Source organism: Salarias fasciatus, chromosome 14, assembly GCF_902148845.1.
Source record: "Salarias fasciatus chromosome 14, fSalaFa1.1, whole genome shotgun sequence".
Taxonomy (NCBI): domain Eukaryota; kingdom Metazoa; phylum Chordata; class Actinopteri; order Blenniiformes; family Blenniidae; genus Salarias; species Salarias fasciatus.
This window is the reverse complement of record NC_043758.1, coordinates 32,291,588-32,317,901: the sequence shown is the minus strand read 5'-3', so window position 1 is coordinate 32,317,901 and position 26,314 is coordinate 32,291,588. Positions and strand designations below refer to the sequence as shown.

The following is a 26,314-nucleotide window of genomic DNA, read 5'->3' as shown; positions in this document are numbered from 1 at the left end:
TCAATGTGATTTAAAATCTAAACGCAGCAGATTTATTATCTCTCCTGCACTGAGAGAGGAATAAACATGACTAACCATCCATGCACTCGCATGTCTTCGCTGATCATCCACATGTGTTGATCGGCGCAAGTTAAAGGCTTCCCAAACATCATCCTTAATGTCTCCGGACCAGCTTTGAATCTGTAACTAACACGGCAGATGGTTATAATTCAGTTGGTATCTGACCCGGGAACTGAAGTGTCAAGCATCGAATAAGCGATGCCTGCAGTTTAGTGCAGCCACTCAGACATTAGGTGGAACCGGGGTCACGGGGGTCGTCGCCCACATACGAAAACAAATCCTTTCACCAACTATATAAACAAAGTGAAGCACAACACGCTTCTTTGTCCATGCTTCCCAGGTTCAATTCTGCAAAAGAAAAAAAAAAAAGAAAAGAAAGAAAGAAAGTCTGCTGACTGCAATCTCCGCCGTGCACCAGCTGTCTTCTGTGAGGTCGGAGAACCGATGTATTTTTAATGTAACTGTTTATCAGGCTGCTGACTGACATAAGACAATTTATTTCCTACTTCCCGAATTAAGCTGTCCGACTTGACATTTTGAAAACAACTGCCTCGGGGTGCCATCCCAGGCTCGGCGCTCGCCGGGGAAATGTTTCCGTCTGTCCTGAACTGTATTTCCCTTTGGCACAAAATGAAAAACTAAAACTATTACATTCCCCGACTACTGTAAACAACTGTTAGTAATAATGCGGCTTAAATTGTCAAGAAGTGCCTCTGCACCAAAAAATTAGGTAATCCACACACAGCAGGCGCGGCGGTGTAAAGACAGGCAGAACTCAGCCCTGTGTGACCCGCAGCAGAAACTGGCAATTCATACAGCTGTGATAAGACCGGTGTTTCCAGTGTGACAGCAGTACTTTAGGGGGATCCTCTGAAGGAAGAGAACGCAGGGGAAAAAAAAAGTCAAGCTTATATCCTGAAATATTTTCTTCTGAATTCACAGGCTGTGAAATTTCACTGTGTCTAGCCATTTTCACTCGGGGGGAGGGGGGGATAAGAAAAAAAAGAGAGAAAGCAGGAAAAACCTGAGCTGGCCAGCGAGGTCCTGACGCCTGTGAAAATTCAATGACTAAAGCTTGTTTTGAATCACACTGCATTCATAAACTCCTGGAACAAAAGCGGAGGCTTTGTCAGTAATTAAATGTTGAGCGATCGCCACAGATTGGGTTACCAAACACATGATCCTGTTTTTTTTTTGCACACAGTTCAAAGCACACAGTGACATCTGCTCCTCAAACTGATATTTTTCAGGTCCGTGAAAAGCTTTGACTTCTAATGTGATCTACTAATTATTATCATTATTTTTTAAAGGACAAGCACAAGTACCAGTGCTGACACCAGGACTTATCAAACACCATAAAGCGTGCATGCTATGATAGGTAAAGGTGATGCATTGCTCTGAACTCCCTCTGCACTGCCTCTGTGTCGACGCTACTGGCTTCTCCAACAGCCTCACAGTCTACAGTATGCAAAGGGAAGTGTGTAGCGTCTATCGAAGCACTGTAGGCTGCAGACTGTAGGGATGGAGCGTGTGTGTTTAGCATATGGCATCGCTGTGGTGTGAGCCCCGAAACACTTTAGCATGTAGATATGTAACACAGCTGCTGATACTCATTACTGGTACCAGTATTAATGCATCTCCAGCTCACGTTTCAAACTGCACATGCAAAGCAATACATTAACAGCCAATGTGTACAGGAACGTGTGAAAAAGTATCAAGAACTTCTTGGAAAGATCAAATTTCGCACACATTCTAATTAAATCAGAGTCCTGGCAAACGCTTATCACAGAACTGGGAGCGTTAGGATTAATTACGTCGCCCCTACAGGCTGTATCGTTACATGCATGATGGTCTGACACACAGATCAAAGGTGCAGCTGCCAGGTTTTCTGAAGGAACGAGCACAAAAGGCTGCACAGTTGCTCTCAGTGGTCTTTGTCGTCCACAGCACATAGCGACCGATGTACCACTGCGTCTTCGACACTAAAAGGTTTGTTTCATGTTCGGTGTGGAGGCTTTCATGAGGCCATACTTCACACCAGATGGTTATCCACCAGCAAAGCACTTCAAACCCAACAGCTATCCGCTGAGGTTATCTCCACTGGCGAAAGCTGCAGCGAGGAGGTTTGAACTCGGAGTTCAAATCATGCGATCCGTTGGAAAAAAAAAAAAAAAATCCTAGTCTTGGTGAATCTCCATTTCAAGGCCCCAATTACACAACATTTCTAGGTGAAAAACGCAAAGAAGGTTTTGAATTTTCACGACACTGAAAACAAAACTTTTTGAAAATGCTCCGACTACATCGTCATAAAAACAGAGAAAATGCTACTTTTCTGAAAAGCTAAGACTGCACATGCACAATGCGACCGTAATAAATAGCTCTGCACATGCACGAGTAGATGGAAAATAACATTATCCTCCAGTGTCATGACTTCCAGTCCATATTCTTCTGGAACTTGGTAGTTTTGCAGCTGACAGTCAATGGAATAACAATCCAACTCAGTCCTCAAACTTCAACCCAGATCTCGATCGGACGAATGAAGCCAGACTTTTCCCTGAATACTGCCATGTTTCTCCGTTTGCATAGCTGCAGGATAAGATTGTAAAACCAGAATTATTAAAAAAAACAACAACACAATTTTCATATCAAATCATTAGTTGCCAACACACTTTCTAGCTGTCAGGAAGCAGGGAAAGTTACAGGAATGACAACAGAGAAAAGAGAAAGAGTGAGTTTGGACTCTTATTGTGGTATGTTTAGTATTTAGTACAGGCTGGTTGCATGTGTATGCATAAAAAAAAAAAAGAAAGTGTATTGCTGAATGTAGGATGAGCCGCTCTTCTTTGAGCTCGAAGCAGAAGTGATCACGATCCTGTGCACATCGCCAGAGCCAAGCGAGCCACCAGAGGCAGATTAAAACGTGAGCGACACACCCTGGAAGCCTTGTGAAGCACCACTGTCTGTCATGTAGTCGATGCGGCAAAATTACAAATGCTTTGAAATGCTTTTGAAGTTAACAAAAACCACCTGAAGCGTGGCCTGCAGTTGAAGGTGAAGTTTGATGACTGCTCAACTTTCATTTTAAATGCGCAACTGGCAATTTTTTTTTATTTCTATTTTAATGCTAGGTGTTAATGAGTGAAGGCTTTGACAGAGCAGCAGTGCAGCATGACAGTCTGTACAGGAGCGTACGAAAGGCAGTGCGGTTCAGGGTGACGGGACCACGGACTCACATCACCACAAGCTCTGCGGCTGGATTTGTATCGTAAACTTACAGGTAGCAAAGGTGACTGCTAATGAGAAAAATCTCAGCGTGGAGGTTTAATTATTTTTATCTCGTGCTATGGCAACCGCATGTTATGATCTCTGCTTCCTCAGCCTCAACAGCAGCCGCTAATTGCTTTCACTAAAGATAATCGCTCGTTCAGAGCTATCAGGGATATTTTTGCGGGACTAGTAAACAATGTCAGCTGCTGGAAAATAGGAAGGAAGCAGAACATTTTGCATCTCGAAATTATATATATATTTTTAAAAACTTTATAAGAAAAGGTGCTAAATAAGAGGGATGGTTCTCGGCTGAATCTGGCTGATGTGCTTCAAAAGGTCTGCACGTGCGCTAATACAGACCCAGAATACTGAATGAGGGCATGGCTACTCGCTTGCCATTTTAAGCAGGACGGCTACACCCGGAGACCAATATAAATATAACATGAGCATAGATAATTGACCATGTTAAATGGATACAGCGAAGAGAGGGACAGAAGTTGTAAGACTAGGTTGAGATGATCCTCAGCAGAGAAGGGCTCATCTGGCTCGGTGGCGCGCTTGGAGCTGCAGCGAGGCCCCGGAGCCTCGGCGGTAAGATGGGCCCTGATGCGCTGTTGGTTTACACTGTCAGAGGCACTGGCGGGGAGCGGGGTATGCAACTCCGCAGATAACAGCCCAAAACTGTCCACAAGGGCCTCTAAAACCCAGCAAATTAGCCTGCAAATGAGCCAGAGAATATCTCTGCTAATCCACGATCTGAGCAGCGCCTGTGCCAAAAAAGTAAACAAATAAATAACTTCACAAGAAATACTGGGGGTGGAAATCACTACGGCTGCGAGCTGGGAAACCACTGGTGATTTCTTTGAAGCATCATTTTGCCTGATACTCAGCTGCGAGGATTGCTGCGTCCGCTGCAGAGCGAGCCTCCATGTTGTGCTCGGTGAGAAGGCGGTGAAATTACAGAAAACACAGCGCCTCCCCACAGTCGACGATCACAGTCTCCATCACACACGCCAAAAAGGCAGCGAGGCACCGAAACACCATTGTTTGACAAAAGTGATTATGCTTTCTGTTTGCAGGAAAAGTGCAGGAAAACTGACAATAGCTGATCCTGACAAAATGTCATAATTGATGGAAAAAGTGTGCAGAATTTGTGAAATCCACCCCTGTCATCACAATGTGTGCCACTATTCATAATGACACAAAGCATCTTTTACTTCTATTTCGGCGCACAAGATTAACACAACTCATTAAAAAAACACAAATGTATCAACAAATCCTGCTGCACGTAATGAAACTAGTGCAGGAGACAATGTGAACATTGTCAAACACACCATACATGCAGCAGACCACATCCAGACTAACCTACTTTTTCTGGAATCAATGCAGCATGTAGACAGATCGTAAAATTCAATAGCATAGAAGTGTTCGATCGAAATCCATTGTGGGATTATAGAACTTGTAAAAGCTGGAAATATTGACTTACGTTTGATAAGAGTCTTGCTAGTTCGATCAGACTGGATAAAAGTGGCTTAAATTGTACTCTATTTTAATCGACCATGTTTACACTGATTTTTAAAGAAAACACTTTTTTTTTTTAATAACAAATGTCTTAAGAGTGGCAGACACAGCACAACAGTGAGACCCGAGCGGAGATATCAGTGATGCTGCCATGAAAGCCTAAAAACTAACATTAACCTTAAAGAGACGCTGTCAGGGTGAGTTTGGAGAAACCTTTTCATGGACATTTCACTTCATTTTGCTTCAGAAAGTTTCATTTAAATTGGCTTCATATTAAGATTCTCCTCATTTTCATTAGTAAAATATAGAAATCATGTGTAGCCTGCACCACTATCTTAAAGGTTATCATGTCACTATTTCACAGGCACGGCCTTTTCTTGGCGAAATTGAGCTGCCCGTAGCCCCTGAGCTAAAACGAGACTGACACCCCTGTCGTGGAGTTTTTAAAGGGTTCAATCTTCACAATGGAAAAAAAAAATTGAAGTTAATTTTAAAGCACTTTGCACATTTTGGTTTGGAAATGATCTGTACCAATAAAGTTCCTTCAATTGAAAGTTATCTGTAGGGAAGCACAACAGCAGGTGTGGGAGAAAGCACGAGCGATGTGAGCGATCTGGAGAATCTTAGAATGACAAAAGTGAGACAGTTACTGCGGACGAGGTTCACGGCCTTTATACGTCATTTCAGGATGAATTAAGCCTTATGGCATTTAAATACTCATATCAGTGCTCAGTGTTGGTAAAAGGTTAATACTTGTTCTTGTCCTTTAAAGAAGTGGTGTCTGTGCATCTCTCATTATCTTTAATATATAGTTTTCTTTAGTCTTGACCCTGTGAATGCGCTTCGATCTGGATTCTTTCTTCAGTGTCTCCAAACTATCACAGTTTAAATCAGTGCGGCAGTTGTTTACAAACAGCACACGACGCTGCGGTATGACTGTGCATATTCTGTGCATATATTTTAGATTTGAGCCTTTTATGCTTCTTGTCAAATTTATTACAGTACATGTACAGTAATATAGCCGAAACTTTATGGCTGAACATTAAGTACTAAAATTTAAATGACTGATCTTACAGTGTATTCTGGAGCGTGCGCACACACACACACACACACACACACACACACACACACACACACACACACAGAATAAAAAGCCAGGCCAGTGATTAATAGTAAAACCCCGCAGGGCAGCAGCACAAGGTAAAAAAGAGCCGCTCCATATAGTCTGTTCAAACATTCAAGGTAAGCTGTCTCTCTCAAAATGTGCCACTTCATTTTGTAATTATTCAGTGCCGCGCACACACACACACACACACACACACACACACACACACACACACACACACACATCCAGTCCACCAGAAGGTGATTCATGACCGCTTCATTCAGTAGAAACACACAAAACAGCTCCGGTGCGACAACTAGCTAAACACATCTCCACCGAAACCTTAAAAAATTAAAACAAGAAATGATTTAAGAACCATATTAAACGATTCATGAATGTAAAAAGGTTAATTTGCATGCAGCTGCAAATTTTTATCAATCTTCAAACCAATTATTCTTTAAATCCCCATGATTCTCTTTCCTTTATTTCATGTGCACATTCATGTTGATGCACGTGCGCAAATAAGCCACTTCTCTGACAATGAGAAACCTAATATCTGTGGTCCCACTGCACTCTTATAATGCTGTGAAACAAGCTCTAATGAATCCGGCCCTGTAACACCGAATATAAAAACATCTAATTGGAAGTGTGAAGCCACCTCACACCAGCGGCTCCTAACATGGCGGCGAAGCTCCAGAGACTCGCTTCAAAGTTACCGCGCATGTCAAATGTGGCCGGTGCATCAAAGACCGTCTCCAGGGCGTGGCCGTCTGCATCGGGGTTTGGGTCTGCACGATCTGCGAGGTGCAGAGATTAAGGTGACACTCGCTTCTGTACTGCAGTTGAAATGTGCTCCGTGTTCTGGGTCTATTTATAGAAAGAAAAAAAAAGCTATCATTATACAGTAGCTACATTTCTGATGTGTCTTCTTTTATTGTTTCATCTGCTGGAAAGCATCAAGGGTCCAGGGAATAACAATAACGGAGAATATTAGGTCATACTAGACGACAGTGAGCCGTACACAGTAAAGATCTGATTTAAACGTGATTTATGGAGATATTACGTGATTCAAGTGATCATGTAAACAGTATAATGTGAGAGGCTTCAGCTGGACATCACTTGACCACACAAACTAACATCATACTGCATTAATGACTGATGCGTTAAATAAGAAAGTAGAGTTCATTAAACCAACAGAGTTTTACACACAGTGGGAAAGTGTCCCGAACATGGTAGTTTAAAGCCTCTTTCAACACCTGGATCAGGGACGGGTTGAAGTTCTCCCTCCTGAAGCCGGATTCTCTGAGAGTTCAGCTTTTCCGAGCCCGACAGCCTTTCGGGGGCTGCGACTCGTTTCCACGAGGAACTCCTGTCCCTGGCAGACAGTAGTGCTGCGTTCAAAGACTGCGTGACTGAGCGCCACCCTGCAGCTCTTAACCTCAATCTTTCAGCGGTTCAAAGTTCCTGCGCAGCCCTGAACTTCCCACAAAGCGCCTCCTACGAGGAGACGGGGACTAAATCATTGTCATTGTGGAGTTTGCACTTAAGAGGTTTTTTTAGGTCGTAGTTTGTTTTAACGATCGTCATTATCTGAATTCCTCTCAATACGTTTTTGCGGGTATTATTTTCATTTTTCAGACTGGTTTCAGATTTTTTTCAAACATATTGCCATGCAATTCAGTCCTATTTATGTGCATTTACATCATGGACAACAATTATTCTTAAAGGATTCATTTAATTTTAAATACTGTAATAACTTCTTAAATTGGCTACATATTTTATTACATTATTGGCTATTATTAGATTGTTTTGAGGCACATCACGGATAACTCATCAGAGATGAGGAAGTAATGCAAATCCATGCAGAAAAGCCCCCGTGCTAAACATCATGACAAATATATTTAATATTCTCGCTGTGAGGAGAGAGAACTAACCACTATGCAACTGTACATTTCACCTCTCTTCTAATCTTTAGTTGAAATGCTAATTATTACTATATCCCAATTCAAACTAAACATAGTTTAAGCAGTAATTGGGGGGAAAAGATAAAGAAGCCCAGTACTTGTTTACACATAATGAGTTTTGCTTCATTTATGTTTCTTCCTAAGTCTGCAAGTTCTGTTTTTGAGCCTACTGAATAAAAAAAAAAAACCACACAATTCCCCACAGTTTAGCTTGTTTATATGAAGCGTGGGGTATTTTTAACTTAAAGCTACCTTCTTTTTTCTTCTTATAATAAAGTAACAAAAGTTTAATGCTCTTGAAGTGCTTCTTCAAGCGCTTCTTCTTCTTCTTCTTCTTCTTCTTCTAATTCTGTATCCAGTAAAAGTTTTATGCATCTCCTCTGCAGCAACAGCCGCATCAGTTTATCATCTCCAGTTATACTGAAGAGAGGAGTGTCTCACTCATTCAGCCGTCAGCTACATGCAAACCTCAACCAAACCTGGAATACGTTCCCTGTAAATAATATAAAGATAAGCAATCTTTAATGTTCTTCGCGATGCAAAACCGGCCAAATTTTGTTATCTTCTGCACGACAATGCAGAAACATGATGAATCCACATCAGAGGCCACTTTTCTCCTGCCAGTAAAAATGGTTTTTACCCCAGCTGAGTGCATGATCGCATCATCACATTAGCCTAAACGCATTTAGAAGGTGAAAAAAAAAAAAAAAAAAAGAGGAAGGTGATTGATGACTCGACTTTAATCATGCCGAACAAAAACCAGAAGTGAATTAAGAAACATCATTTATCTTCAAACGGCTTTCCGTGCTTGCCACTTCAAATCGTTCACAGAGGAGACTGAAAAGTGCGTCGATGTGGGAAAGACGTGAGGAAAAAGACTGAAGGCTGTTCCATTACAAACACGCTACTGAGATATACCCGACAATTATTTATTTCATATTATTGTATTTTCTACAACTCTCAGTAAATCGAGGAAAATATTCCCCTAAATTAAACCAAAAAAAAATAAATTGTTTGTAGGCTCATCATACTATGTCGGCTTTAATGAAATTCCCTTTCAGTGACCAAAAGGCAGCTCTCTTCAGCTCGGCAGACACAGATTTGACTGGCACTCAAACGAGAACATGCCACATTGGTCCTTGCATCATTTCTTGGGGCTCCTCTGAGACTTTTCGATTCGTACCTGAGGGTTTATTGAGCACTTCTGCTGCACAGATGTGTCCATCACTCACTGGATGCAAACGTGCTCGGCGTGCTCAACTGGACTCTGGAAACGTGCTGCGATCGTTGCAAAGGTATATACAATAAATAAATCTTTAGTATCTATTTATCTGAGGTGACGCCTGCGGTCAGAGTGAGTTCCCACTCTCAACTCTCAACATTCTGTTTTGCTGAATTAGCTAAAAGTTACTGTAAAGTAGCTGAAAAACAGATATGCAACAATACTGATTTTTTTAAAGTAAAAGTCCTTTAACCTTTAGCTACTTGCTCCAGCTAGCTGTTAATGATCGTACCAGTCCTACTTTAATCATGTTGAGCCTGTAATGCCACTGGTGTGTGAACTCTTTAGCATGTAGCATATAGCATGTTGCATGACTCGACACGAAGCTAATGAGGAACATCAGGCTAACTCTGCTAATATCTCTGCTGATTACGTTTCTGGTATCTTTCTTCATATTTTAACAGAACATAATTTACAGGCCGTCTTACTTTCGTCATTTTACATAATATCCTACCAAAAACTCAAATGTTCCTGGGCCAAAATAGTGTCTGTGTGGAGAAATTCAAATGAAATGAAAAGAAAAGAAAAAGCCCGGGACGACTGAGTGATTCGGAATGTTTGTGTGAATCATCAGATTACTAGTGACGGTGCAGCCGAGAGGCCGTGGAGGGACTTTGACTGCAAGATTTCACTGGAGTTCCTGGAGGCTTTGCCCTGAAGCGATGCCTACAGCTAGCAGAATCTGAGTAATGAGCATTATGATTTTCAAAAATAATAATAATGGATACCACACATATGAGTTTCCCTCCACACTGTAGGCTTAAAGCTGAAAGGAAAAATCGGTCATTGTGAAACTAACATGTAAAAAAAGTCTTTGTTTTACATATATGTGTGTGTGTGTGTGTGTGTGTGTGTGTGTGTGTGTGTGCGCAGAATCAGTCGAAAATTAACCACCCACTGGAACTAATTACATTTTCTCCTAAGGAAAATACAACATCATTCACACAAGTGCTTTTCTATCAAGAAGAAAAACACGTGAACCTCAGTCACATTATTGTCCTCTGCAGGTCTTGAAACACATGAACTGCCCCCGCCGCCTCCCCCCCCCCAACCCCCAGCAGGCGTCTGCGGCCATCTCCGCTGCCGGTTCTCATGGTTACGGAAATGTAATAGCCCGGCCATGACAGTGGGGGGACGTTGGGATTAGAGCTCACATCTGGATAAGCTGTTATTGGGTAAAAACCAAGAACAGCAACCTTCTCCTGAACCCAGCGGTGCGGCCGGCCTCCGTGCTGCTCGGGCTCTGTAGGGCGTGCAATGACTCAGCGGCCGCGAGCGGCTGGAAGTATCCTCAAGGGGCTCCCCAGGGACTGGAAGCAGCATGTGTGGGATACGCACAGGTACCTGAACAGGCTGCCTGCTGCTCCACGGATGTACGCGTGTGTGCGTGTGTGTGTGTGTAGTCGCAAGTGTCGTCTTCCAATCCAAAACATGACAAAAACACCATAACTGAAAGGGATCCGTCTGCAGTGTGACTCTCATTTGTCCTGTTTTTAATTATCATTTAGATCACAGCACTGGCGCGATGACTCCCAATCACAGCGTACAGAAAAATGTTTCAAAATTGCTGATCGCCTATTTGCATGCATCAAAACCAGGGTCAAGCAAGTCACATGTGAGTTGGTTTGGAAGGGGGGGGGGGGGACTGCCCAGCGGCGTGAATACATTAAAGCAGAGTAAATGGTTTGTTGATTCAAAGAGATTAAAGCACACACAAGCAGGCCTGCTCGATGGATTTTAATTAACTTGCCATATATAAATTGTATGTTATCAGGCATTACTGAATTAAATGCTGAATACAAGTGCTCTTTCTGCTTGGGTGAGTGGAATAAAAAGCTACTTAGAATCTCGATTGGGTCTCGCAGATGCATGATGCTGCAGCTACGGGTGCTCTGAATATATTCCAGCATACCAACACCCCCCCGTCCCCACCCTCGCTCCCTCCATCTTCCATCCTCCTCCTGCTGAACAGCCATCCAAGGAGATTCTCTTTAATTATGTACAATACAGCCAAATTCAAGTCCCCTGGCATCTCAGATGATCAAGCAGAGGGATGCCACGTTCTCTCCCTGAGTCATTCGGGCAAATGGATTCCACTTCCAAGAGTCATTTCTGTCAGTTATAATAAGAAACTAATACATAATGTGACACACTCTGAAATGCAAAACTATTCACGGGGTTCTCTGCGAGGCTGCGCGGGGGCAATTAGAATTTCGCCGCGAGGCCCTTGATGAGTTCCCGCATCTGTGAAGCATTCTGGGAAAAGTCTGATCAATCTGCCAGTTAAAACGCGAAATTTACGTTGAACCTCGCGACGCGCAAAGCAACTTAAATTTCACCACGTAGCACCTCTGCTTCGGGAAATTTAAATAATTCGTTTTGGCAGAAAGTGAAGTAAACAAATGCAGAGGGCGGTTGATATTACAGACACAAACAGGGTTATGAGCGTTAAAGAAACCCGTCGACTAGTTTTAGCCTCCACGCTGTGCTAAATTTACACCGAGAGCTGCTTCTTCTTCTTCTTTCTCCAGAGTCATACATGCACACTGGAGGATTGGAAAATACATTCTGGGATTTAAATATCAATGCATGTCTTCACAAAACATGCAGATATGTAAAATCTTAAATAAATGTAGCTAAGAAGTCTATTTCTAATGTAAAAGCACATAATACTGAGAAAACCTTTGAACGTTTAACTTCAAATACATTACAAAATATTTTTTTGGACTTTATACACCCAAAATATTAGGTGGCTTTCGTTACACGTATCTGTGAATCTTTATCTGATGTATAAATTCTTTTTTAGCTCAAAATCTCTGCAGCCAGAGCTCACCATCATTTTCAGACAGTCACATCTGAAGAGGTGAATAAATGTGATCGAAATATGCCGAAACTACCCGGTTTTCCATCAGTCCGTGTTGTAACACAAAGCAGAAGGTAGCTGCACGGATTCGAAGGTGTTGAAGCTGCAATAACTGTTTTTATGAGCTGATACATGCATATGATCACGTCTATTTGTGCGTGCACTGGATAAAGTATTTGTGAGGGAAAGCATTCTTATAAATATATGTGATTTATTTTTTTATTTAATCATTCTGTTGGCGTATCTTTCAGCTGTCATCCAGCAAACAGGGGTTTCAAATAAACACAAAAAGACTTCCCACGATATCAAGATTCAAAAAGCCCTAATCTGCAGTGTGACAGGGATCCTGCTATTGTCCCCTGGCCTTTTCTGGAAAACACACATCCGCACCATGTCCACCAGGGACAACATACAAACAGCTGGCTGATGTCCAAGCACTTATGGATCCTAAAAGGTGACTGTACACCGTTTTAATGATGGTGATTTGAACACAGCAACTCAAAAAGAAAAGCGGAAAATGTTCCAGGAGTGAACTGCAGAGGTGGCGGCCAGCGGTCTGGCTGTGCTGCTGCTTTCTTCAAGAAGTCAAGCAATGTTTATGTGTCAGTGCCAAATATTCAAAATACGCATAAAAGGGTTGCAACTTTAACTTAGGCAACGTTTAACAGGGTTTCGACGGTTTTTCTGTTTCCGTTTCAGGAAAGTAGTTAGCACATCGGGCCACTAGTGGGGGCTGTTGTTTGTTTTTGTGAATGAAACCACACACACAAACACACACATGCTGCAGAAATCATTACACCATAAACCCTGACAGTGGCTAGTACACACACGCATGTCAAAAGGCGACCAACTGGAATTGCTGTTTTGTTTTTCTTAAAAAGTAAAAAAGGGAGCAGCGCCTCACCGTTCTCCGTGTTCTCGTGCTCGGTGTCGGTGAGCGTCAGATTGGAGTTGGCCCTGCTGGAGAGGCACGAGCTGCGGCCCGACTTGGTGTTGCTGCGGCCCCATAGCCGCACGGCGTGCTCCGGGGACATGATGCCGTCCATCTCCGTGTCGGCGTCCGAGCCCACGCTGACGGAGTAGTCGCGGTGCGGCAGGCCCAGGTCGGTCCTGTACGTGGCCACGTGCGACGGGAGGCCGTCTCCGAAGCCCAGGTCTCGGAGGGAAAACTCCGCTCCTTCCAAACGCGGCAAAAACACAAAATCCATGTCATTAAAAATGGCACTGCAGCGCAGCTTGACATCATGAACTGCAGATGAAAAAGAAACCGCTCACAGAAACACACATTAAGCTGCAGGTACATCCAGTAACAATAGAATTAATAAATCACATGCCTGATTCTCAGATAATTACTGCATCTTTAAACGTATTGCTTCGGCCAAACACAGGAGCCCCTTGCTGGCTGTGCTCAGCAATTTGGTGAAAATTAGCAATTGATTGCAATTACTTCTCAAATAAGTGCTTCACCAGCTTCTGCAAACAGGGAGCAATTAGATAGTGGAAAAATAAATTTTTCAATACGTTTAATTGTCTCCCTCAATGTTCATATAAATGCGCACGGAGCTGTATTATTTCAGGATAACTGTGACACATTAGCTGAGCTGTCACGACTCTGTGTGTCAGTCTAATGACTGACTCACTCATTAAGGTCAGCTGAAATTAGATCTGCTGGTTTGGACGAAGTGCGCCACAATCTGGGAGCTTCCTGTCTGCATGTGTCAGACCGCCGCTTCTTCCAAGTCCCATTCGTTTTGAATCATTCCTCTGTGAAGCCGGGTGTGCATGACAAGCACGTCGGCTCCAACCTCAACATCTAAAACACTCTGTGCTGCATTTTATTATATGAAAGTCAAGTTCTGATTAGATTACAGCAGAATGCTGGGGGTGTGAGCGTTACAGGTAGGAGATCTTTCACACAGCTGTCAGGAAAACAGAATCGCACCTGGATGAGAGAGTGAACAGAAGTTTAGAGAAACTGTAACAGATGGTTAGCTTAAATGGGGAAACTGGCACATGGGCAGAACAACTATTTATGAAATATGACGTTTCATGGCGTTTGCAAGTTCTACCTTGGCGGTTGTTTTCAATAAGTTGTGTTTTTGTGGCTCCAAGAACTGCCGTCATGCAAACCGACTCTCCAAATATTTTAAATTTGGAGAAAAAAAAAATGCATATAAAATCCATTTTACAACTGGCTCCTACAATAACAAAAAAGGCCAGGGGGTCCTGGAGGGACTCATTATTTGTTCATTCATAACACCCAGGGCCGTTTCCAAATGCCAAATTATTATATTCAAATGCCATTTTACAATAAACACAGACAGGTAACTAAAAATTACAACCAGGGGTTGTGAGACTCGATATGAATAAACTAAACTGGACCATTTGAGAAACTGAGTGAATTCTACCTGCTGGAGAAAATATATCAGAAATAATTCAAGGAGGATGATGTTTTCCTCCTTCAGTGCACTTCTGGGCGATGTCTGCACCATGAAAAATTCATTTTTCAGTCAGATTCGACACCTATGTTTCAGCTGGATTTAAAGGCGCCTCGCCTCTGCCGTCACATTCGGTCTGAACCTTGATAATCAATAATGCATGTGAGGGAACAGGTGAGAGGGCGCATGTTTTCCATGCAGTTTTTAACACGGCGGTGATGAGTTCGATCCCCGGCCACTGTCTCTTTAATAGCCGGGTTATGAGGAATGACCGCTAATGTGACTGATATGAATAACCAAGAGGCTCCTCATTAAAAGGCAGTGGCATATTCCTTAAGAGCAGGCAGCAACACGACCTTTGACTGATAATCAGCTGCTGCTAATCTATTATTGGAGGAAGAGACACGTCTAATGACATTAATGAGATTTTCTTCCCGCCGCGCGGCCTCACCTTGCCGACCGAACTCGTCCACTTCGTGATGAACCATTTCCTTGACACGGCTCCCGTACGCCATCCTGGAGTCGTGGTCGAAGACCTTGAGTGTTTCGCTGGAGCTGTAGGACTTGGGGTTGGGCTTGCCATCCTCGCTGTCTGCCGAGGAGCTGGTGTAGCGGCGCTCGGTGTCCTGCCGAGCGGCGGTGAGGGAGCGGTAGGGCCGGCGTTCCTTCACTTCCATGGCTGACTCCACGCTGCTTTCGAAATCAAAGGTGGCGAACAGGTCCAGTTTATTTTGAGGAGCTCTGTTGAAGGAAAAACACAAGAAAGGACACTTAACGCTGGAAGAAGGTGACTGGAGAGCATCGATTGGCACAGGAGGAGATCCCAGCTCAGTACGGCGGCTTTCTTGTCTTGCCCTCAAACTCACCTAAAAGCCGTCATGTCAGGGTGAGTTTCGACTAACGTGCATAAAGAAATGAGGCAAATGGGTTCACTGTATTTTGCAGCAGAAGGTATTATTAAAATTGCCTTCACGGTGAGATTGTTGTCATTTCTGGTAGTAATTATTTGGTTTAATGAAAATATAGACATTCTCATCATGCACACTATGTGCCAGAATAAACTTGTGGTGAAACTTCTGATGGCCATTATGGAACGCTGAGATCCTCCACAAACAAGAAAATGCTGCATTAACAACCACACATATCTGAACGTTACAGGAAATCAATCTGAATTGGCAACAAATAAACGCAACTCTTGTGATGATATTGAAACCAGTCAGAAATAATGAAGTCTGCGAGCAAAAGTGGTGGAGACCAGTTAAGGAAATTTCTTCTCTGAACAATAACGGCAGCGTCTCCGCTGACGGCGGAGCCGATTCACATCAACATTTCCAACAAAGTGAAAACAGAAGCAATCATCAACAACTTAAGTCTTTTCAGGCTCCGTGACTCACATTAAACACTGTACATTATCCCTGTGCATCTGAGACACGGTCATCTATATTCATGAAGGAAACTGAGCTAAATTGAGAGCGAGTGTTATTTGAGCCTCTGATTTCCAGTTAATACATCAGCTTCCACACATGTGTGTAATGTCATGTTTAAAATCCTCATTATACACAAAGTGTTAGTAGGTCAGGCCCACAGTGACTAACTCCACATTTGCCCTTTAATGCAATTTAGAAAAACAAATCTGCACTCAAGTGCATGTTTTTTAACTGTTGAACATGCAAACTCCACAGGAACACCACCAAGATGCTCAGACTGGAACCCAGGACTGAGTGCTAACATTAGTATGATTGTATTTCACAGTATCTGAAGCCCAGGCTGAGCTAGAAACGTTCTAAAATGTAGAAAATGAACCTAATTCTGAGGATTAAAGCCACATGAAGATTAAAGTAAAAAAAAAAAAAACAACAACAAAAAAAACACACACACGAAGTTGAACATTTTAAATTAAAATCCCTCATATTAACAGAGCAACACACTCAACCGAGCCTGTAAAAATACATAAAATGCAAATGCGTGTTCCCAGTCATCGTATGCATGGCTCAGCACACACTGAGAGCTCAGAGCACCGCCTGGACCAGATTTAATAAAATATGCCGCAACAAATCTTGCACCTATAAAGTTTACAGCGCAGGGTCTCCCCACAAATATTCCATTTTATGTGCCGCGCAGAAACGCTGGGTCACCGGCATCTGTAAAAGTGGCAGGTGTCCTTCCCTGAATTGTGTTGTTTATAAGTTACAAATCATCACCAGTTGGAAACTGATGTGCCAAACAAATCCAGGACTGCTCCGGACCAGCAGAGATGATTAAAATCTGCAGCATAAAACCACAACTGCCGAACAGCTCGCCAGGCACAAGATCAATAGCGGGAGGAGGAACTTTTAGCGGTTTATTTTCATGCCTCCAAGGACAAAATATTAAAGTGAAAAAAAATGAAGATAAAAGCAGAAGACTCTGCTCTCAGTGAAATAAGACACGGATTGGCGCTTATTTTACAGTAGCTCCAGGATGATGATGCTTTTCAAGCAGCTCATTGGCGGCGACCACGTGGCGTGAAGCTTTTGAGCTGGATTAACAAATGTCAATGCGCACGCGAACTTTATTGAATGCTTGGCCACTGTTTACTTAAAAGCTCAAGTGCTCAACATGGGAAATTAGATGAAGCAATTTAATATATTATCCCGCTTCTTTCCAAATGCGGTTCAGTGATGATATACTGATCACGTGACCACAGGGGCAGGAGTCAAGGAGACGGCTTTTCCTGTTGCACCGTTCGCCTGAAAATGTTCGTCTGGACAAGAGAACAATAAAATAAAAGAGATGAGAACTACTCCGGGCACATCGGAGAGTTTTTACTGACAGTATGTCCGCTGTTCAGACCAGGATTTCTCCTCAAGATAAGCTCTTTATGAATACTGTATGAAGATTTGTGCCAGACAGAACAGTAAACAATAATCCTCAGTGAACTAAATTTGCCCCGTCCCCTACAAAAATGTTTTATTTAAGCCACCATTGTTGGGTTGGGGGGTCTCTTTTTGTACGTATTGACAGCTGAAAAGATCCCAGTGATTAATGACTTGAGGCCTCAATACCAGGACCTCCGCCACACGGGGAGGCGGAGAGGAGGGGAGGGGGTCGGGGGGACACTCCATCTGCAGCCACAAGAGCACTTCAGCTGCTCCATAGATTTCACATGCAGCTTGTATGAGTTGCATTTTTTTTATTTTAACTCAAGATCCTTGATGCTATGCAAATGTGAGAGGCAGCTTTCTAAAGTTTGGAGAATGTCCTGTAAAAATGCATTGTTTATGTTTTGGGCTCTGCGCCTTTATCCATCCCTCCCCTGCAAAGCTCTCTCCTCCTTACTATTCATCAGCCAGTGTGCACTGAGATGTACTTCGGAGACCATGGGAAACCCAGTGGAGTTCTTCAAAGAGGCCACAGGCCATCCAGAGCGACAGATGATACGGGATGCAAATGCTCTCATGTCGAGGAATCATATTCTCCGTGAGTGCTGCAGTCAAATCGTCCTCAGAAACACACTGGAACTCTGAACAGCTCCATCTGACATTATCATTGTGTTTCTGTTTTTTGTTTGTAACTGAGAGCAGTGCAGTTTCCTGAGCCTCTGTTTGAGTCTAAATTCCAGTGAGACGGAGCCATAACGAAGGAAATGCCACCAATGCATTATTTTAATGTACAGTAAAGAGAACATTTTACTAAACCACCACGTTTCATCGCTCGCTGAGTAACGTGAGCAATAGGTGATGGGAGGATTATTTTAAAAGTGCCACTATCATTATGGTGAGACACCGGGGACTGGGAGAAGTGCCTCGAAGCACTCAACGATAAGGCTAATGAGGTCACGTTCACAAAGACTCCGTCGGAAAACTTATTTACAAAGACCGGTGAAAAATAGCTGCGGTGAATGGAGATCTGGAGGCAGACGGAGATAAGGAGCCTGCTTTTATTTCAAAGACAAAGTTGGGCTGCGGAGCTCGAGCAGTGCCAAAAAGATGCTAACTGGATATCTATGCAATGATCCAAAATCAATCCAGGTCTCTCCGGACAGACAAAAGAAATTATGGATGGTCTGTTTTTTTCTCTTTAAAGCAATTGCAGACTCCACATTTTTCAATTACATTGTCTCCAATTGGCCGCTGTGGATTCAGGTTTGTCTGTGGCTGTAGAGCAAATGCAGAACAGCTGTGAGCTCCGCAGCGAAACAATGAGTTGTCAATACGCCGCTTCGGATAAAGTGAGATAATTGTGTGCTTGTATGTGGAGAAAGAGGCTGCAGGCTTACAAATATCATGAATAATCACTAAATAAACATCTCCTGACCCACTGTGCTGCGAGGTGTCTACAGTGCATCCAAGATCACAATCAATAAATGTCATCAATAGGTCATCTTAGGTTGAAATCAAGAGCTTCTGAGCGGCTGAAAAAAAGTTAAATTAGCTTTAATTGAAACTTGAGTCAAGCAGATGCATATACTTTATATGCAACTCTGGAATCATTACAGATGGAAAGGTCAAACAGCTTGTCTGTTATTGACGGTTGGTTCTTTACTAAGCTGTGTGGTCAAGATAGCTCTGCTCACCAAGAACGGCTGAAACCACTTCAATATAGTGGACAAAACGCAGAGCTCATGCAGCAGCAGTGAAGGAACTGAGAGCGGAAAGCACCCGGCCCATTAACTGCCTTCTCAATGAGCTACCATTTAGATAAAACCTGCAGTTTTAACGCAGACTGGGGCTTCTGTTACAGCCTGTTAAAGGAATTCTGCTTATCATCAACACAGGACATGATTTACATCATCTGACATGATGACGTAGTCTCAACATCTTCAAGTTGTTTAATTTCTCAAACATTCAAACATTTCCAAACTAGATGAGAGTGAAGTACATCTATGATTGCCTCAGCTAAAAGCAGGGATTGATGTAAAATTTTGTAATATGTTTCCCGAATACCCTCCAGCGTATTTTATCGTCCCAAATTTGAGATTTTCAATATGACATGAGCAGTTCCTGAACTTCAAACCCTCTCCGCTATCTCTAATTTGCTCATTTCAGGGAAGCCAAACTCTCACCAACATACCAAAGTAAGTTCCAGACACTTTATTGGTCATTTTATGTCGCCGTTAGCGAGCAGGCCAGCAGACGGCTGAAGTTTCAACACAAACTTGACAATATTCACACGGACACCCAAGAAATAAAACACTTTGTTTCACGCAGCTCAAAGCCAGCCTTCTTCTTGAGGGACCTAGATTTTTCCCATTATAAACCTCGGCGACCTCCCAGCCCCACTGCACCTTGGACTGTTCAAAAAACAGAGGAATGAATCTCATAAACACACTATATGCATATAAATGCAGCGTCTTTGTTACATTCTGAGACAATGAGCTCCTTCACTGTTATGAAGAACTATATTATGTCATTTACTGAACAAAATCAATTAATGTTATGTGCAAGTGTAACTAATTTTAACTTGTTTGATATTGTGAAGATATCATTTAAAAAAATATATACAAATAATTTTGGTCCCACAATTGAACCCTGTGGAACTCCACAGTTTACGTTTCCACAGTGTGACTCAGCATCACTGGTGACAATATACTGGAAACGGTTATTCAAATAACTTAAAAGCCATTGTTGAGATGTTCCTCTCATTCCATAATGTTCTCGTTTGTGCAATAGTAGAGAATTATCAATTGTGTCAAATACTTTATACAAGTCAATTAAAAAAACAAAAAAACAAAAAAAACACCTTAATATCCAGAACACATATTGATAATCGCCCAGTAACTTGTATTTTTCAATGAAATTATCCAGACTGGTTCCAAAACAATTTCAGGTATTGTTGGAAACTGAGGTATCAAAGAACACTAAGACATTATGTAAATCTTTAAACAGTCAAAGAACACTTCGACAGATAAATAGTTCTAATGTAAGATTCCTCATTGACTTGGTAACAGGACCTTTCAGAAGCGTCCACCAGAGAAGGCCACGGGGCCGCGGGTTTGGAACTAATGTCTCGTGCCTTCCTAAAATCTATCCATCCATCCTGTTAAAACAAGACACCCGCAGAGCGCACAGCGGGTTTCAGAGGTCGTTGCACAAAAAAAAAAAAAAAAAACACTTGTTGAGGTTTTTGCAGAGCAGTTACTGTGACCGTTGCTCTCGTGTCAGGAGTTAAATATGGGATCTAAATAGGTGGGAGGCATTTGGGGTACAATATAAATGCAAATGGCTCTGTACTATCCATCAAACAATTAGCAGTGTGCTGAGAATTGCTATTCAGCGCCGGTGCATATAAATCTAACCTTCTCTCTGCACAGCCCTGTTTTCCATTATAATTAACTGCTTGCTGCTCTTTACATGTTGTGGATTGCTTTCATGCAGAACCCTGAACTCAATGCGGAATCACAGAAAAACGACAAAGCAGCACACATCCACAAACTCTGCCAAAAACCCTTGCGGATAATCTGAAGTGATTACAGATTACTTGTCTGTGAAATCACTTAATTAATAAGGAACAATGAGACATAATGTGTAACTAATGAGTGATGGCAGTTTTTATAGAAACGTCAGCTTGTAATGCACATAAGCTTCATATTTTGTTGCTACGACAACAAATGTAATGAATACTATAGAAACAGCAGGTTAAAAAAAGGAGTAAGAATGCTTTTAGGTATTTTATACATATATACTTTCAATATATTTTTCTCTTCTGTTGTTTTAATGATCCGGACTTGGATACACGGAGTCACAAAAGGCTGAAACCCAGAGGAAATTTGGGCCAATATCAAGAACATTGTCTGCGAGCCCCATTGAGGGCGAGTAAGGCTCCACACAGGCACCACTTATTTCTTTTCTGGAAATGTTCACATGCCTCTCCTCTATAGAACCCCCCCACCCGCCCTCAGTCAACAGAAAGGTGTGTTTTCAATAGGAGGAGAAAGACCGGGGTCGATCGGTGGAAGGGGGGGGGGCTGAATAGCTTGCCAAACAAATCTGAATTTAGGAGCACTAATGCGAGCTGGGGAGGAGAGGAGGAGGGGGAGGCGAGCGGCCACGGTGGGGTATCTCAGCAGCCGCCTCCTTCCGGGATCAAAAGCGAGCCCCGCCAGCGCATAAAACAGAATGCGTAAAAGCCTTAACATAAACAAAAGTAGCCTGGGACCACTGCTGCAGCACGCTCCCCGCTACTAATCACTCTCAGCAATTCAGGGCTGGGTCCTGACAGGGCGGGCGGGCGGGCGGTGGAATCATGCTTTTAAACCAGGCTGGTAAATAACAGGCAGAGGCGGTCTATTCATTCTCTCTCCGTACTGACATACACCGCTGACCTTGGCAAAATACAGCATGTGAAGATTGATCCAGGGTTACATTCCCTAAAACGAATTAATAGAAATAAGTCGCACGTGCTTGTAAGCAGTCGCCGCAGTCCCGATGAAGTGGAAATAAATGTCCGCTGAAAGAAGGACCTCTCCACTTGGGTGGAAGCCGTTTGCTGGTGACCTGCCTCTCATTAGTCTGCTCATTATCCCGCAGAGGCTTTACCTGAATGAGATTTATAGCGCGGCCTGCAGTGAAACCAAACCTAACGCCAGCTCAGGAATAATCAACTTAATGTAAACATGCTACTACAGTCAGACTCCCAGCTACAAATATTTGAGGTTTGCAGCTGGAGCCCGAGGCCGGTCTGCAGGACCAAAAACCCTCCGAATAAATGATGCACCAAACAAAAATATTTTAAGTGCTGCTTCCATGCCTCGAGGCTTAGTGGCACACCGGAATTACAAAAACACCTGTTCTACCGAGTCGAAATGTTTGAGCTTCGTATGGCAGGCTGTGAGATGTTCTCCTGTGAGAGCGCAGACGCTATCTCTAACACGAATTATAGGGAGTGCTGCTCAAAGCTTTAAGGATTTACATATATAAAAAAAAAATATGGATGGGGAAAAAAAACTCTGCAACATCTGTTACGTCTCTAATATTCTAATAACTGTCAGATCTTGTAAACATCTCTGAGAAAGCTTTGCTAGTTGCTGCAAGAGATCATTTTCAAACACGGTTTATATATGTTGTCATGGAGCAATAGTGGTTAGCACGCCTTTCTCACTACAAAACTAAACTGAAGTCCGGGCCCCTGAGGCCACTGTCTGTGGAGTTTGCATGTTCTTCCTGCAGATATATGGGTTTTCTGCAGGGACTCAGGATTCCAACTATGCATGCTAGTTAAATTATGACTCTATAATTGTTGTAAATGTGAGTGCATTTTGACATTGTTAATGCTTTCAGTGTATTGTTCACTGTGGACATGCGTGTGGTTTCACTACAAGCATGCTAACTATATCGTTTTCAGCATTTCTGCTGTTTCCGTGTTAATAAACGATGCTTTTTAAGTAGAAGCGTTAGGTAAACGAGGCATCAGTTTGGGCATGGGGACCTTTCTATATGGAGTTCGCATGTTTTTCTCTGCAGGATATCCAGTTTCCTCAACAAAAAAAAGTACCTGAAGTTAATTGGTGACTGTAAAATGGCACCTCGCTGGGACGTCAGTGTGTTTGGTGGTTTGTTCTTCTCTGTTTGTTCTGTCATGGACTGACAGGATGTCCTTGTGTCCCCTGCCTTCATCCACAGTAAGCTGGAAACAGCTTTAGTTTCCTGCTACCTTAAATTGAATATATGAGATGGATTGACTCCTGCTATACTGAGTCTTTTCCAACTTTGTCTCGACTACAAAAATCATCAAAGAGTTGCGTTCGGTAGACGATCTTCTTTTATTTATGGAAGCAAGGAAGGGCTCCAATAACGTTTCTCTTTCGCCAGTATCAACTGGTTTTCTAAAACACGTACAGGTATGAGTTTGTAAACATGTCTGAATGTTCCTATTAGCGTCACAAAAACCTCTCCGGTGATTTACCCACAATTTCAACAAATGGGACTCGCCTTGGTCTTGTTACAAAAATACCCGATTGCACTGTCACAACCTGTTTTTTTTGTTTTTACTGGCCTCAGAAGTAATCATGCAATTGATGTTGCCACTTAACAGAGGAGACAAAACGAGGTGAAAGCTAATGTTTATTGTTTTTCCCCAGCACTTTATTAGTTTTCCATCCAACCCTGAACGTAGACTGCCTGGGTAATTCGAAAGGGGCTGAGGAGTACTAAAGCCACGGAAATGAAAGCAGGTGACTTCCACATTATCTTGATAGAGTGGAAATCTCCAGTTTCTTGGGAATCAAATATTTACACAGTGAGTCAGAGATGTTGTTACACCTTCACGCCACTAATGATCCTGCAGTTAGTGCAGCCAATGCATGAATAATATTTGGGAGTGTAACACTGACTTAAGTGTAAATCCCATTAATCCAGTTAATATATACAGATTTACACACCAGAATCGGAATAAATACAGGAATCTTTGAGAAGAATGGCAGATCGCTGATATTAATGCGATGTGAATTGAAAGGTGTTTGTTCTAATCTTAAACAGCCAAGAGCGAAGAAACGAAGGCAAAAAATTCAGCTTCACGGACATCGCTGAAAATGATAGAGTTAGCCTGTCGGGCCACTGGTGGGTGCTGTTGGTTGTTTTTGTAATACATACGTATTTGTCCTGTGAACGGTGAAGAGACAGAGCTACAAAAATTCAGCTTTCCAGAGCAAATCGTGCCTGAGAATCAAGGCCTATTCTGGGTGACTCATGGCTTCAGAGTTTGTCCCAAAATTTGTCTCAAGCCACCTTTTTTGTTTGGACTTTAAAATCCCATTTCAAGATGCAAACAACCATGCAAATCACTTCCATTTCTAAAGGCCAGAGCGAAGCGAGTGCAGCTGAAGTCTGCACACATCAAAACACACAGCACGCTGTCACACGCCGCCCGAAACTCCCTGCACAAGTGGCTCCGCCGCACCAGCTATGAATGAAGTAATTACCAGTTGTAATCAGATCATCTAATCCATGCTTTTCTTCAAAGCGTGATCCCCTCCGTCGAGCTGCCCTTTGGAAATCCAATGAGCCGCCTTCCCACCCCCCGTTTGGTGGCAGGTTAGGAAAGACAAGGCTCATAAATGGCCGGCACGTTGAGCATTAAAGTGCGGCTCCGACTGGAAGAACTCCCCTCAAAGAGACTGCTAGATAGTGCCCTTGTACTACTGGGTACCAATTACAACCCTCTCACAATGGGGGTCTGAAGATTTCCCCGCGATAACTCGTGCGGGCTCAGAGTGAGGGAGCGCACTGCCAAGATCACAGCCTCGGTAAAAAGGTCTTCCAGTCTGCGATCACCGCTGTCACCGACCACGCTCCCACCTCGGGGTACAACCAGTTCCTTTTTTTTCCTTCTGTGAAACATCACCTCACACAGAATTTCTGAGTGAGATTAAAAACCCAGAAATTAGCTTGAATAGCGGTGATTAGGCCGATGTCCATCAAATCACACTGAGTTAACTGAAGCAAATTACACCAAGAGCAGCAGATTTGTACACAGTGCATATACAAATACGTGAATAAATACCATAATCAAATCCCCCCTCCGTGATTGAAGTAAAGTACTGAACAGTAGGGAAACACTTTATACAGTAAAAGCCTCAATCAATCACATAAACTGGAGTAATTAGGTTTCCTCACAGCGGCAATAATATGGATCTGAGAAGCGCTTTGCTAAAACGAATCAGCTCACATTTTGGGCCGGAGAAGAGGCGGACACAGGAAGCATGTGATAAAACCTGATGCTCAACAAGCAGCGAGGACGACTGCGCAGAGACCATAAAACCGGCGGCTGTTCGATACCAACTGTAACAAAAAATCAGCACACGCAGCAAAGCTCGGCGAAGGGGTTCCTGCATGGTAATGATCTTACTCTAAGTGCTTAACTGAGTCATCTCCGCAAGCCCCGCTCTGACAACCACACACCTCCCACATCTCCCGTCCCAGCAGCCTCTGGGTGGGGCTAATCACTCCGGAGCTTCATCATCGACCGGATGACAGCTCCGGCTATAAAGATGCAATGTTTCAGAAGGCGTGGCTGCTGCAGTGGCCGGCTGTAAACACCGAGTGCCTGCCTCCCAAAGTTGAGAAGAGAACAGAGCATTACTCCACTGCATGAAAAAAAAAAGAAAAAATGTGCCTCTTTAAAAAGCAAGAAGAAAGAAAAAAAAATCTGCCATCCTCACAGTGCAGACAAAAATCCTAAGAGGATTGTCCCCGGGCGCTAAGGGTTGGTGTATGCTGATTTGCCCCTAACTGATTATGACATGAAATGGCTGACGGGTAGCTTGGCAGTGCTGCGTTGACCTGCACAATTCCCCCTTCCCCTGCCTCCGAGGCACCAGAGGTCTGCACTCTCTGATCCCAACGGCTGAACATTAGACAGTGCTGAGGCTTGCAAAAAAAAAAAAAAAACCTCGTGAACAAACGTCTGTGCTTTTTCTCTTTTAGAGTCATCTACCATCGGCTGCTAAAGCGGCTTTTACTCCCCAGTGGGAGCCCGGAGTAACATGTTACTCAAACACAAGTCAAAAATATGTAACCACACGTTGTATTTATTTAATTTCTTTTTATGTCGTCTGGACTGTTTATGCATGGTAGGGAAATGCCCTTTCATCTATCAGGCCAAGGCACTGCATCCTCCTATATATAAATTTAATCCTCCAAGTAAATTAGGATTGATCACCACAGCTCCAGGCCACAATCAGCATCCGTGATCTAATCAGCGCTCGGCCCGAGACAGAAAAGGATACTTCCATAAATAAAAACCATATGAGAGCCAGCAAGTGCCTATAACACCGGGGGTAAATTTGATTACCCTCTCTCCCTCTCCACAGGTGAGCTTTTAGCTCTGCACCTCCGA

General features: G+C 43.0%; 1 protein-coding gene across 2 annotated transcripts in view; it reads right to left on the bottom strand.

The window, feature by feature from the left end:
* tenm4 (teneurin transmembrane protein 4) overlaps window positions 1-26,314 on the bottom strand; it is a 172,549-nt gene that overhangs the window by 117,351 nt on the left and 28,884 nt on the right. The window contains exons 2-3 of one of the 2 annotated variants that reach the window (XM_030109049.1): window positions 14,952-15,241; window positions 12,967-13,239 (exon numbers count right to left, since the gene is read on the bottom strand). In XM_030109049.1, coding sequence (XP_029964909.1) covers window positions 12,967-13,239; window positions 14,952-15,177 — 499 coding nt within the window. In that variant the 5' untranslated portion in view covers window positions 15,178-15,241. Of the gene's footprint in view, window positions 1-12,966; window positions 13,240-14,951; window positions 15,242-26,314 lie in introns of those variants that run through there. The other variant, XM_030109050.1, reaches the window with a different exon arrangement.